This window comes from Bos taurus, chromosome 29 (genome assembly GCF_002263795.3).
Source record: "Bos taurus isolate L1 Dominette 01449 registration number 42190680 breed Hereford chromosome 29, ARS-UCD2.0, whole genome shotgun sequence".
NCBI lineage: Eukaryota > Metazoa > Chordata > Mammalia > Artiodactyla > Bovidae > Bos > Bos taurus.
The window spans coordinates 48,229,162-48,243,735 of record NC_037356.1 but is presented as its reverse complement, the minus strand read 5'-3'; the positions used below and the strand labels follow the sequence as shown (position 1 = coordinate 48,243,735).

Here is a 14,574-nt window from a genome sequence, read left to right as displayed (position 1 = left end):
TGCACGTCTTGTTCAGCCGAGATGGATGCCAGAGAGAAGGATTCTGGGAGGTGGTCGGACAGGTGGTGTCTCCTTTTGACCTTTCCCGAACTCTTCTGGTTGGTGGAGGCTTATTAGTTCCCTGTTCCTTACCAGGACCTCCTGTCGTAAAACAGCTCATGCAAATGGTTACTGTGGTAACCAGGCCTGGTAGCCTGGCCAGGGTGGGCATTTTCAATCGATGTGCTTCCCCTAACAGTTCTGTCTGGTCCCCACACCTGCAAGGAACTGAAGCTTTAGAAGGAGGCTCCTGGAGAAACAAATCCTTTCGTGAACTCAACTCACAGCCAGACCCTTTTTGTTTCTTCCACAGCTGACCGGGAGTGTGCACGGGACCTGAAAGAGAAAAATTGTTTTGTGGCTTTGGACTTTGAAAAAGAGAAGGCAGAAGCCAACTCTCCCTCCTACCCGCAAAAGTGTCAGCTGCCTGACGGCCAGGAGATAGACCTTGGGAGGGAGAGGTTTTTCTGCCCTGAAGTGCTTTTCCAGCCAGACCTCATAGGTGAGTCCGTGGAGGGGGACAGACAGATGAGCACGTCGCAAGGCAGGAGATGGGTTGCCAGGAGGGCATTCTATTTTGAGTAGCAAATAATAGCAAGCTGACACCTTCATTTCAAAAGGTCCCCTGATATCAACCGTCACTTGTTAAGCACCAAAACACAGTTTACCACTATTTAAGAAAGTCTCCAGGACTTCCTTGGTGGCTCAGCAGGTAAAGAATCCACTTGCCAATACAGGGGACCGGGGTTCGATCCCTGGGTCGGGACGATCCCCTGGAGAAGGAAATGGCAACCCACTCCGGTATTCTTGCCTGGGAAATTCCATGAACAGGGGAGCCTGGTGGGCTACAGTCCATGGGGGTCACAAAAGAGTTGGACGTGACTTAGCAACTAAACAGCAATTAACAACATACCGTCACGTTGCTGACCATTTCAGCCTTCCCCAGATCTCACATTATTTCATCTTACAGATGAAGAGACCTACTAGAAAGTGTTAGCTCGTCCATCAGATGTGATGAGATACTGCCCTGGACAGCAAATCTTTTTCATTATTTATTATTTATACTCTACCTACTTACAAAATACTTTAGAATATAGATTTGAGACAAAGCAAAGAAGCAAAACCCATGGAATTTGAAGGAAACTTTAAAAATCTGGCTGATCTAGAGATTTTAAATGAAGGTTGAGCTGACAAAGCTCTCTGGCAGACATGGGAGAACAGGAAAAAAAAGTGATGAGTTATAAAATTCCCTTTGATTGGGAAAATGAAGTCTGTAAAGTAGTCAAGGAAAGCCAGCTCTTGCCTGAAATCAAAACTTAAAGATAACTGGTTACATTAATAAGGGACAAAGCGGAATAACAGAGAAGTAAACCTCCCCAGAATTAGTACCTAGCAAGGACCCAGCGTTTTTATCTAGTACAGGTGAGCCGGGTTCTGTGTTCTCTGACACGTTGTGTAGGGGGTAAAGGTTTAAAACATGGCACATGCCTCCAGATATCAAGGGGAAATGAAGAAGCCGTTGGATGAAGTTTCACCTGCAGTATGAAAGTTCTCTTCCGGGTCTAGGTAGACTGCAGCTTTGCGGGCACAACCGTGCCTTTGACGGTAGCTGCTGGTGCACACGTCTACACGGCTCCTGTGAATTCGACTTTTCGGTCCTTATCCCAGGGTCACACGTCGGTACCGTCACAGCTGAGGCCACAGTGATAGGCACCCGCCATCCCTCCCAGCACCTCACACTCTCAGACAGACGGGACCACAGCGCACACATCCTTAGGTCTGGTCTCATTGCATCGGAGGCCATATAGGCGAGGGCTGAGTCCGGAGAGGAAGGACAGGATAATTCTGCAAGGCCACCGGAGCAAGAGCCTGCAGCTACAGAAGTCCTTTCGTAAGGCGATCAATGCCGATGCACTGAAAACGGGTAACTCACAGACAAACAGAGGCAAACACGGACACCAAGGGGCGGCGTGGGCTGGGAGACTGGGACTGACGTTTACACGCTGCTCGCACCGCCGTCTGTGTAAAACAGACGACGCGTGGGAGCCTGCGTACAGCTCAGAGAACTCCGTGCTCCTCGGTGACCTACAATGGAACGGAAATCCAACAGAGAGGAGAACGTATGTCGTGCGTATGGCGGATTCCACTCTTGCTGAACGGCAGAAGACAGACAAACACCATCGTAGAGAAACCATACCCCAATAGAAATGAATCTAAAGAATTTTTAAAAATTAAAAATTAATAACTGTCGGTGACATTTCAATGCAAGGTCTTCTGGGTGAGCGAGGAGAATTGACGTGTACTTCTCCAGTCGTGAGTGGTGGGCCCCACGGCTGCGCTGGGCGTTCATGTACTTTGCTGTTGAACCCGTAAGGGGGCTGCGGTCAGCGGTGCTGTTTGTCCACTGCACTCCGAGCTGCCTGAGAACTCGGGGGCCCCTGCGTCCCTGGTCCCCTGCCGGGGAAGGGAGGAGCCCAGGGGTGCAGCCATCCCCTAGTCTCTTCCTTTTCCGTCCGCTCCTGGCCAGAGCGAACAATCTGCGGCATTCCATTAAGGCCTTCGAGTGCATCAGCTCCTGCAACCCGCCTTCTGGGAAGATCCTTTTTGGCACATCATCCTGTCGGGAGGTACGTGGCACCCTGCTCTGGCTGAGGTCCCGGCTGCAGAAAGAAACATCCACCCTGGTCTCCCCGAAGATTAATGTGAAGGTAGGCTTCCTACACCCACCCTCTGGGCTCAGCGATTTATTCCACAGATGTCCTGGAATGCCTCTGAGGTGCCAGGGCGCTTGCAGAAGCCTCAGTTAACAGAAAGCGACGAAACTCCGGGAGCTTACATTCTAGTGTTGGGGCCAGTGATGAGGACCTAAGCAATATAGATCATATGTACGGGAGGTAATATGCTGGGAAGGGCTATGAGGCTCAGGGTGGGGAGACAGAAAGGAAGAAGGGGAGAGAGTCAGGGCAGGGGCACTCCTGGAAAGGCCGTGTTGAGTGAATACTTGAAGGAAGGAGAGGGGAGCAGCTGGATATGTGGGGAAGAGCATTCAGGCCCAGGGAACAGCCCACACAGCGGCCCAGAGGCTGGGTTTCTTAAGGAAATGCTGAGAAAGGTTGGCTGGGCTGAGAGAGGGGAGCGGCGGTAAACAGGGTCAGAGAAGCCAGCGAGACTTACCGTGAGGGAGACTGGAAACCAGCAGGAGCTTTGGGTAGGGCCGTGACAACATTCAGCCAGGCTCTGGAGGGCCAAGGCTAGCTGCGCGGGGAGTGGGCTATGTGGCTGCAGCTGGGAAGTTGATGCTGGGGTTCCAGGTTGAGCATGCTGGTGGCTCGGGGTCAGCAGACGGAGGGTGGGGAGGTGGCCAGATTTTGAGCTCACACTGAAGCAAAGCAGTAAGATTGGGGGAGACGTTGAAGTTAGTGTGAGGACAGAGGAACCCTGGCAGGTCCTGGAAGTTCTAGCCTGAACACTGGGGAGATGGAGACACTGTGGCAGAGATGGTCGAGGTCAGCAGAGGGGTAGTCAGGGGAATCTGAAGTGGCGCTTTTGGACGCATCCACTTGGGATCTCTCTCTCTGTCGGGGAGCAGAACTTCAGGAGGGATTGAGCTCAGAGGTGGGAGGAGGCTGGGCTCCAGCTCCACACTGGAGGACTTCATCAGAGGCGGGGCTAGAGACCAGGGGCAGGGGTGCAGCCCCCTCGGTCCGTCGGGAGAGGCTGGAGGAGCAGGGGTGCCCCAGGAACCGGAGCTCCAGAGTGCAGGCAGGAAAGGACGAGAGTGGGCAGCCCTGCTGGTAGCAGAAAGCCGGACTAGAACTCCTGCCACATTGGCAGGTGGGGCAAGCTGACGACCAGCCCCTGGGGGCCTGGGATTCAGCATCTTTTGTCCGGTGAGACAGACCACCTGGAGGGCCTTTAAAGCCGATGTCTGGAGGGGACTTGAAGGACTTTTGCTGCAAAGAAGCACAGAAAAGCCGGGCAACAGCTGGGACGCAAGATCGGGAGTTTTGTGGTTGTGGTGGCGGTGGTTTTAAGACAGGAGAGCTACCTAACTGATCTGCAGGGAGAGGAAGCTGACGGTGCAGAGAGAGGTTGACGCAAAGGCTCCCCCCACTTCCCCCGCCCCCACCCCCACTTCCCGGGTCCAGGCCTGCAAAAAGCAGGTCGGCTTCCATGCACCTCGGGCTTTAGGAAGCCAGGGACCCTCCCCTGCCTGACCCTCCACCCTGCCAGGGGGCTTCCTGCCATGCTCTCACCACCATGTAAATTTTACTTGTTTACTTTCAAATTCACAGCCTTTATTTTTTAAGAGCAGTCTTAGGTTTACAGGAAAACCGAAGAGGAAAGCGAGTTCCCACTTATTCCTCCCTGTGCACCCAGTCGCCCCGTGAGCCTACCCGTTGTTTCTTCTGGTGCATTGGTTACAGCCGATGAACCAACTGTTGTCAGCTGACGTCTGGAGGTTGACGTTATGCTTCACCCCTGGTGTTTGTGCGTCTGATGGGCTCTGAGGAATGTAGAAGGTCGTGCACCCGCAGACGCCCCTGTCCTGTAGAGGACGTGATTCCACATTCTTGGTGGCTGTCACATGATAGTTCATGTTATAACGCCCTGGGCGCTGCCCACTGCTCCCCACCTCCCCCGTCCCCAAAGCAACGATGGATGATTTTTAATGTCTGCATAGATTTGCCTTTTCCAGAACACCTATGTAGCTGGAATCGAAGTTGTTGGAAAGCTCGTGTAGTTGGAATCACAGAGCCTGTAGCCTTTCACGTGGGCTTTCTTTCTGACTCCATTTTCAAACCTTTTCTTTCTTTTTTTCCCCCCTGTTTATAAAAGTAGTTCTGGAAGCAATGCTTACGCGCTGGGTTTTTTCTGCTTCTGTTAGGTTCCATACCACTTCTGTCCTTTTATTGTACCCATTCTCGCATGAAATGTTCCTTTGTATTGAGAGGGTAACAGGCAGGAAGGCCAGGGGTCTCCAATTGGAGGAAATAGGCTGCAAGTGTCAGGAACATTTTTTAATCTCTCTTCTTAAGCTGCTGCTGCTGCTGCTAAGTCACTTCAGTCATGTCCGACTCTGTGCAACCCCATAGATGGCAGCCCACCAGGCTCCCCCATCCCTGGGATTCTCCAGGCAAGAATACTGGGGTGGGTTGCCATTTCCTTCTCCAATGCATGAAAGTGGGAAAGTGAAAGTGAAGTCACTCAGTCGTATCCAACTCCTAGCAACCCATGGACTGCAGCCCACCAGGCTCCTCCGTCCATGGATTTTCCAGGCAAGAGTACTGGAGTGGGGTGCCATTGCCTTCTCCGCTCTCTTAAGCAGCAGGAGGAAACTAACCAGTTTACATTCCCCGCCTTGTCTCTGCAAGTTTAAAAAGAGGTTTCTCTTAAAATTCTGTGTTGCCAGAAAGGCACCTGGCTCCACCTGAACTTAACCCCTCTCAAACCTTGAGCTAACCAATGCCTTTTTCTTATGGAAATGTTGTCTTAAGCTATGTTAATGTACTTATGCATTTACCCCAGACTCTGTCTTTCAAGTAGGTTCCGCCTAAAGGCTCAGAACTGACTTGACAAACCAGATATGTTATACTCACACATTGTTCTCCTAAGTCTATGTTAGTGAAACTATGTATTTGTATGGAAATCTGCCTTTCTTCAAGATTCACGTCAATCATTTTATGGCCCCAGGCTGACTCACCTGGTGCCAAGGGGTCTCAAAATGCATCTTGTGGGTGAGGCGCCCGGTGCCATCCTCTGTTTTGAGACATTTCCTTTCTTTAATTAGCAGACTGCTAGTAGCATATTCAAAAGCAGAGACATTTCTTTGCCAACAAAGATCCGTCTAGTCAAGGCTATGGTTTTTCCTGTGGTCATGTAATGGATGTGAGAGTTGGACTGTGAAGAAGGCTGAAGTGCCGAAGAATTGATTGCTTTTGAACTGTGGTGTTGGAGAAGACTCTTGAGAGTCCCTTGGACTGCAAGGAGATCCAACCAGTCCATTTTGAAGGAGATCAGCCCTGGGATTTCTTTGGAAGGAATTGAATGCTGAAGCTGAAACTCCAATACTTGGCCACCCTCATGTGAAGAGTTGACTCATTGGAAAAGACTCCTGATGCTGGGAGGAATTGGGGCAGGAGGAGAAGGGGGACGACAGAGGATGAAATGGCTGGATGGCAATCACTGGACTCAATGGATGTGAGTCTGGAGTGAATTCTGGGAGTTGGTGATGGACAGGGAGGCCTCCTGGCGTTGGCTTGCGATTCATGGGGGGTCCGGCCCAAAGAGTCAGACATTGGACTGCGCGACTGAACTGAACTGAACTGAGTAGCTATATAACATCCAGCTAAAGATTAGCAGGGGTACTCTTTCTGCCCCTTCTGATGCCTATGTCAGAAGCTTTCTCTATCTCCTTTATACTTTAATTAAATTTTATTGCACAAAAGTGCTGAGCGATAAAGCCTCATCTCTAGCCCTGGATTGAATTATTCTCTTCCAGAGGCCAGAATCCTGGCATCTTTCGTGGTTCAGCAACAACCTTTCAGTATCTCTAATTTTCTTGAAGAGATCTCTAGTTTTTCCCATTCTACTGTTTTCCTCTATTTCTTTGCACTGATCATTGAGGAAGGCTTTCTGGTCTCTATTTGCTATTCTTTGGAACTTTGCATTCAAATGGGTGTATCTTTCCTTTTCTCCTTTGCCTTTAGCTTCTCTCTTTTCTCAGCTATTTGTAAGGCCTCTTCAGACAACCATTTTGCATTTCTTTTTCTTGGAGATGGTCTTGATCACTGCCCCCTGCACAATGTCACAAACCTCTGTCCACAGTTCTTAAAGAGATGGGGATACCAGACCACCTGATGTGCCTCTGGAGAAATCTGTATGCAGGTCAAGAAGCAGCAGTTAGAACTGGACATGAAACAATGGACTGCTTCAAAATCGGGAAAGGAGTATGTCAAGGCTGTATATTGTCATCTATATTTAACTTATATGCAGAGTACATCACATGAAATGCCACGCTAGATGGAGCTCAAGCTGGAATCAAGATTGCAGGGAGAAATATCAATAATCAAATACACAGATGACACCACCCTTATGGAAGAAAGCAAAGAACTAAAGAGCCTCTTGATGAAAGTGAAAGAGGAGAGTGAAAAAGTTGGCTTAAAACTCAACATTCAGAAAACTAAGATCATGGCATCTGGTCCCATCACTTCATGGCAAATACATGGGGAAACAATGGAAACAGTGACAGACTTTATTTTGGGGGGCTCCAAAATTACTGCAGATGGTGACTGCAGCCACGAAATTAAAAGATGCTTGCTCCTTGGAAGAAAAGCTATGACCAACCTAGACATCTCTTTGCCCACAAAGGTTCATCTAGTCAAAGCTATGGTTTTTCCAGTAGTCATGTATGGATACGAGAGTTGGAAGCACATTAGAAGCAGAGACATCTCTTTGCCCACAAAGGTTCACCTAGTCAAAGCTATGGGTTTTCCAGTAGTCATGTATGGATATGAGAGTTGGACTGTAAAGAAAGCTGAGTGCCAAAGAATTGATGCTTTTGAACTGTGGTGTTGGAGAAGACTCTTGCGAGTCCCTTGGACTGCAAGGATATCAAACCAGTTCCATCCTAAAGGAAATCAGTACTGAATATTCATTGGAAGGACTGATGCTGAAGCTGAAACTCCAATACGTTGGCCACCTGATGCAAAGAAATGACTCATTTGAGAAGACCCTAATACTGGGAAAGATTGAAGGTGGGAGGCAGGATGACAAAGGATGAGATGGTTGGTTGCATCACCAACTCAACGGACATAAGTTTGGGTAGGCTCCGGGAGTTAGTGAAGGACAGGGAAGCCTGGAGTGCTGCAGTCCATGGGGTCACAAAGAGTCGGACATGACTGAGTGACTTAACTGAACTGATACACTGGGTTTGGAGTTTCAGTCCCAATTTGTGCCATGAAGAAGCATCTTCCTATCTCTCCCTCTAATTGTAAGGAACCAGCTCAGCATGAGCTCAGGCTGGGTGGCTGGGGGGAGGGATGGGGCCACCCACGTGCTCTTGGTTAAATAGGGGCCTTCTTCACCCCTCAGAGACTGAGGACCGAGGCTTGTCCCCCAAGCACAGCGGTGCTCCTTGCTCTGGCTGGTCTCTATGCCTCCTCCTCCAGAGCTATTGGGGCAACAGGGAAGACTCAGGAATTTCATGGAAAGGTAAATGTATCAGGTATTGTATAATCAATACAGGCCTCCCTTCCAAAGTCAGCAGCCCTCTTGTATATACATTATACATAAAGCTCCATTCAGTTCAGTTCAGTTCAGTCGCTCAGTCATGTCCGACTCATTGCCGACCCCGTGCATCACAGCACGCCAGGCCTCCCTGTCCACACCAACTCCGGAGATCACCCAAATCAGGTGCATCCGAGTTTGGTGATGCACCCAGCCATCTTTCCTCGTTGTCCCCTTCTTCCTGCCCCGACTCCCCCCAGCATCAAGGGCTTTTCCAATGAGTCAACTCTTCGCATGAGGTGGCCAAAGTATGGAGTTCTCAGCCTCAGCATCAGTCCTTCCATGTATGCCCCGGACTGGTCTCCTTTAGGATGGACTACATTATTATATACAATCCATGTAACTGGAAAATTAATCCCATCCTTCCTTCTTAAGACTGGAACCCTCATCATAAAAAGGATCCACCAGGGCACACATTTATATTAAAGAACAGTGCCCCAGCCTTTGCGCTTCCTAAGGCTGCCGTCTTCTTTATACAGTTTCGTATGATGCTACAAAATATAGGTGATGTTGGAAAATTGTTACTGACCTGCTTCCTCACCTCCCAAGGCTGCAGCCATCTCACATGAGATGAGACATTTACATAAGTATTAGAAAGCTCTTACCCTTCACGGCTTCTCACTCTGATGTCCTCTGCCTCCTCCTTGAGAATACATTTCCGCTGCTCCTCCTCTTGACCCTCCGAATTCTTACCTGTGAAAACCTTGCATTAAACCAGGAAGTGAAAATGTTAGTAACTCAGTCATGTCCAACTGTTTGGACATGACTGTAGTCTGCCAGGCTCCTCTGTCCATGGGATTCTCCAGGCAAGAATACTAGAGTGGGTTTCCATTCCCTCCCTGGAGAATGGGATCTCCCCGGCCCAGCATCAAACCCAGTCTCCCACATTGCAGGCAGAATCTTTACCATCTGAGCCCCTGGGGAAAACCCTAAACCAGAAAGGAAGGCAAGCTTAGCCAGAATGGAAAACAAATGGAAATGTGTACATCTCTCTGTGTTTCTTGACCACCATTGCAAAGAGCACCCTTACTGTCATGCAGTGGCTTTGCCTACCAGCCTGTGGCTGGACTGAGGTTTGAACCAAAGTCTCCCATCCCCACTTCTTCTGAGCCCTCAAGTTACTCCTCCAGCCCCCACCCCGAAAACTTCTCCATATGAAGCTTGAAGACATCACCCTTTTTCTGTAACTTTATTAAAACTTAGCTCTGTCTCTGCCCAAGTTCTCTCCCATCTAGACATCTCTGGAAGAGAAGGGGATATGGGTTCACCTTTAGTTATCAACAGAGCTCATTATTTGCCCCCTAAAGAACAGAAGGATGCTCTCCCTAAAACAGACTCATCTCCCTTCAGAGAACAGCTGGTTTCCATGGGGCCAACGTTTAAAATAATAGCTTCTCCTGACAACCTAAATCTTGCTATAATAAGTTCGTGTGCCGTGATTTCCTCTTATTTCTTTAGGAGAATTTTTTCCCCTTAGAATCCATTTCCAGATGGGTATTTCTTGAGCCAGAAATATATGCACTGGTAAGGCTTTATCAACTTCCCATGACTCGTTAAGGTATAACGCTGAGAAGGGAACCCAAGGACTGCCGGACAGGGAGGTGCCTGTTCCCCACTCTTGCATGCACTTCCTGGACTAAGTCCAGCCTGTAGACCGCTACCTGACACCCGTTCCCAACAAGCCTCAACCCACTTGCGGTTCTGGTCTTCCAGGCCAGAGGTCTATGTCAAGACCCTGTAAAATACGGAACCCATGAAGAATAGTGGGTCAATTAGAGGAAAGAACGGGGCAGTGGTAAGGATCGCTGGGATGTCTCATACTGTTACGGACACCTCAAACTTACAAAGTCAATATGCATTAATTTCATCTCATCCTTACAGCAAAGCTGTGAGGGAGGATCAGTTTCCACTCTGAGACAAGGAGAAGGGAAGGTACAAGGATAATGAGCTTGAAATGAAGTGAAAGTTGCTCAGTTGGTGGTCCAACTCTTTGCGACCTCATGGACTATACAGGCCCATTGGAATTCTGGCATGAATACTGGAGGTAGCCTTTCCTTCTCCAGAGGTCTTCCAACCCAGTGATCAAACCAGGTCTCCTGGATGGCAGGTGGATTATTTACTAGCTGACACGCACAAGGAAGCCAAGAATACTGGAGTGGGGAATCTAATCCCTTCTCCAGAGGATCTTCCCAATCTAGAATCAAACTAGGTCTCTTCATTGTGGGCAGATTCTTTAGCAACTGAGCTATCAGGGAAGCTTGGCACTTGAAATGGCAGAGGTGAAGAGGTAATTTGAACGCTGTACTTGTTCCCAAAGCCCAAACCAGGGCAAGCAGAAGGGAAACTATAAGGTGTTACCCGGAGGCAAGGAAAGAGAAGGGTGTGACCAACAGTCATTATTGTTGGAGGAAAAAGTCAAGAACAAGTCTGTTCAACTCTCACTCTCCCACTTTGCCATTACAAAGTGACGATTCATCACCTTGGTTTAGGCAAGGAGAAGGTAGAGTCAGATGTCCATGGGCTGAAAGACCAGCGGGATTTCAGGTGAAGCAGGCGCAGGCGAGAGCCCTCTTGGACAATCTCAAAAAGGGATGGTGGATGAAAATAGAAGTCTAACACTCAGGAGATGTAGCGAGTCTGAAACCTTGTCAGCAGTCCAGAAGGTGGGATGTTTTTCTGGAATAGGGGTTCCCGTGTCCTTGGGCAGTTCTCGACAGAGAGGGGGCAGTTGTGACACTGTTCGGAGGCATATTTGTAGCAGGTAAGGGATACGAGCACCATCACCATCATTAATAGATGAAATAAAATTGGAACTTGATTATCCAGCCCCCAAGCACAGACATATAAAATGAGACACTTCCAAACATTTGCATTTTAGTTCGGAACATCGCCAGTCCACCCTTCTCAAGCACATGACTCGGCCCAACACACGTTACAGATCAGCAGGCACTCCCAGGTTGTTGTCTAGTCATACTTAAGTCGTGTCCATTTTCTTTGAGAACTGCATGCACTGTAGCCACAAGGAGGCTCCTCTGTCCATGGATTGCCCAGGAAAGAATCCTGAGTGGTGGCCATTTCCCTTCTCCAAAGAATCTTCCAACCTAGGGACAGAAACCTGAGCCTCTGGGTTGCAGGAAAAATCTTCACAACTGAGAGCTATGTGAAGTCGGGTACTAGAATATGAGATGAAAATAGAATGCCTCTGCAATGGTTCTGTTGCAAGGAAAGCGGACCCTCCAGGGCCGAACTGGGTTTGTCTCACACTCGGAAATGAATCGTCCGAGGAGACCCATACTGCTGACAAAGCAAGAGATTTTATTGGGAAAGGGCGCCCGGGTGGAGAGCAGTAGGCGTAAGGGAAACCCAGGAGAAAGATTTGCCGGACTGACTTGCAGTCCGGGTTTTATGTGATGGGAATTAGTTTCCGGGTTGTCCTTAGCAATTTCCTGAACTCTTGAGTCTTTCCTGGTGGTGCACGCCTTGTTCAGCCAGATGATGCAGTAGAGAAGGATCTGGGAGGTGGTCGGACAGTGTGGTTCTCCTTTTTTGACCTTCCCGACTCTCTGGTTGGTGGAGGCTTATTAGTTTCCTGTTCCTTACCAAGGACGCTCCTGGTCTGTAAAACAGCTTCATGCAAATGGTTTACTGGTGGTAACCAGGGACCTGGTAGCCTGCCAGGGTGGGCATTTTTCAATCGAGTGCTCCCTTAACAGTTCTGTCTGGTCCCCTCACACTTGCAAGGACTGAAGCTTAGAAAGGAGGCTCCTAGGAGAAAACCAAATCCTATCGTGAACTCAACTCACGCCAGACCCTTTTGTTCTTCACAGCTGACGGGAGTGTGCACGGAGACCTGAAAGAGAAAAATTGTTTTGTGGCTTGGACTTTGAAAAAGAGAAGGCAAGAAGTCCAACTCTCCTCCTACCCACGCAAAAGTGTCAGCTGCCGCGGCCAGGGATAGACCTTGGAAGGGAGAGGGTTTTTCTGCCCGAAGCGCTTTCCAGCCAGACCTCTATAGGTGAGTCCATGGAGGGGGACAGACAGATGACAATCGTCACACAGGCAGGAGATTGGTTGCCAGGAGGGGCATCTATTTTGAGTGCAATATAGCAAGCTGACACTTCATTTCAAAAAGGTCCTGATAAACCGTCACTTGTTCAAGCCACCAAAACAACAGTTAACACACTAATTTAAGAAATAGTCTCCAGGACTTCCTGGTGCTCAGCCAGGTAAAGAATCCACTTGCCAATACAGGAGACTGGGTTTCGATCCCTGGCTCGGGCGATCCTGGAGAAGGAAATGGCAACCAATCCGGTATTCTTGCCTGGGAAATTCACATGAAAAGGGGGAGCCTGGTGGGCTTACAGTCCAATGGGGGTACAAAAGAGTTGGCCACTGACTTACGACTAACAGCGATTAAAAAACATACTCGTCAAGTTCTGACATTTCAGGCCTTCCCCAATCTACTTATTTCATCTTACAGATAGAAGAGACTACTAGAAAGTGTTAGTCGTCCATGCCAGAATGTGGATGAGATACTGCCCTGGACAGCAAATCTTTTTCATTATTTATTATTTATCTCTACCTACTTACAAAATACTTTAGAAATTAGATTTGAGACAAAGCAAAGAAGCAAAACCTGGAATTTGAAGGAACTTCAACACAAAATCTGGCTGATCAGAGATTTAAATGAAGGTTGAGCTGACAAAGGCTCTCTCTGGCAGACAATGGAGAACAGGAAAAAACGTGATGAGTTATAAAATTCCCTTTTGATTGGGAAAATGAAGTCTGCAAAGTAGTCAAGGAAGCCAGCTCTTTTGCCTGAAATCAAACTTAAAGATAACTGGTTACATTATAAGGGACAAAGCGGAGATAACAGAGAGTAAACCTCCCCAGAATTAGTACCCTAGCAGGACGGCCGAATTTTTATCTAGTACAGGTGAGCTTTGGGTTCTTTGTTCTCTGAGGGTTGTGTAGGGGTAAAGGTTTAAAACAGGCACATGCTCCAGATATTAAGGGGAAATAAGAAGCCATTGATGAAAGTTTCACCTGCAGTATGAACGTTCTCTTCGGGTCTATGGTAGACTGAGCTTTGCGGGCAAAACGTGGCTTTGACGGTAGCTTGCTGGTGCACTACGTCTACACGGCCTGTGAATTCGACTTTTTCGGTCTTATCCAGGGTCACACGTCGGTACGTCACAGCCTGAGGCCACAGGATAGGCACCGCCCATGCCTCCCAGCACCTTCACACTCTCAGACAACGGGACATCAGACGCACACATCCTTTTAGGTCTGGTCCATTGCAAATCGGAGGCCATATAGGCGAGGGCTGAGTCGAGAGGAAGGACCAGATAATTCTGCAAGGCCACAGGAGCCTAAGAGCCTGGCAGCTACAGAAGTTTCGTAAGGCGGAACCATGCGATGACTGAAAACGGGTAACTCACAACAAACAGAGCAAACACGGACAACCAGGGGGCGGCGTGGGCTGGGAAGGACTGGGACTGACGTTTTACAGCTGCTGACCGGCGTGTGTCAAACATGACGATCGCGTGGACCCTGCGTACAGCTCAGAGAACTCCGTCTCCTCGGTGACCTCATGGAACGGAAAATCCAACAGAGAGGAGACGTATGTGTGCGTATAGCGGATTCACTTTGGCTGAACGGCAAGAGACAGACAAAAATCGCTAAGAGAAACCATACCAATAGAAATGAATCTAAGAATTTTTAAAAATTAAAATTAATAACTGTCGGTGACATTTCAATCAAGGTCTTCCGGTGAGCGAGGAGAATTGATGTGTACTCTCAGTCGTGAGTGTGGGCCCCACGCTGCGCTGGGCGCGTTCAGTACTTTGGCTGTGTTGAACCCGTCGGGGCCTCGCGGTCAGCGGTGCTGTTTTGTCCACTGCACTCGAGCTGCCTGAACTCGGGGGCCCCTGGCGTCCTGTCTCTGCCGGGAAGGGAGGAGCCAGGGGTGCAGCCATCCCCTAAGTTCTTCCTGTCGTCCGTCCTGGCAGAGCGGAACAATCGGGCATTCAACATAAGGCCTTGAGTGCCATCACTCCTGCACCCGCCTTTGGAAGATCTTTTGTCCACATATCCTGTCGGGAGGTACGGGACCTGTCTGGCTTTGAAGGTCCGGGCTGCAGAAAGAAACATCCACGCCTGGTCTCCCCGAAGATTAATGTGACGGTAGGCTTTCCTAACACCCAGCCCTCTGGGGCTAGCGATTTATTCACACAGATGGTTCCT

General features: G+C 49.0%; 1 protein-coding gene across 6 annotated transcripts in view; it reads left to right on the top strand.

Annotated features, from left to right (window-relative positions):
- Positions 1-14,574, top strand: part of ACTE1 (actin epsilon 1) — a 61,130-nt gene that overhangs the window by 25,402 nt on the left and 21,154 nt on the right. For all 6 annotated transcript variants that reach the window (XM_059883129.1, XM_015461397.3, XM_059883127.1 and 3 more), the window contains one exon: positions 353-541. In XM_059883129.1, the coding sequence (XP_059739112.1) occupies positions 353-541 (189 nt within the window). The remainder of the gene's footprint in view (positions 1-352; positions 542-14,574) is intronic.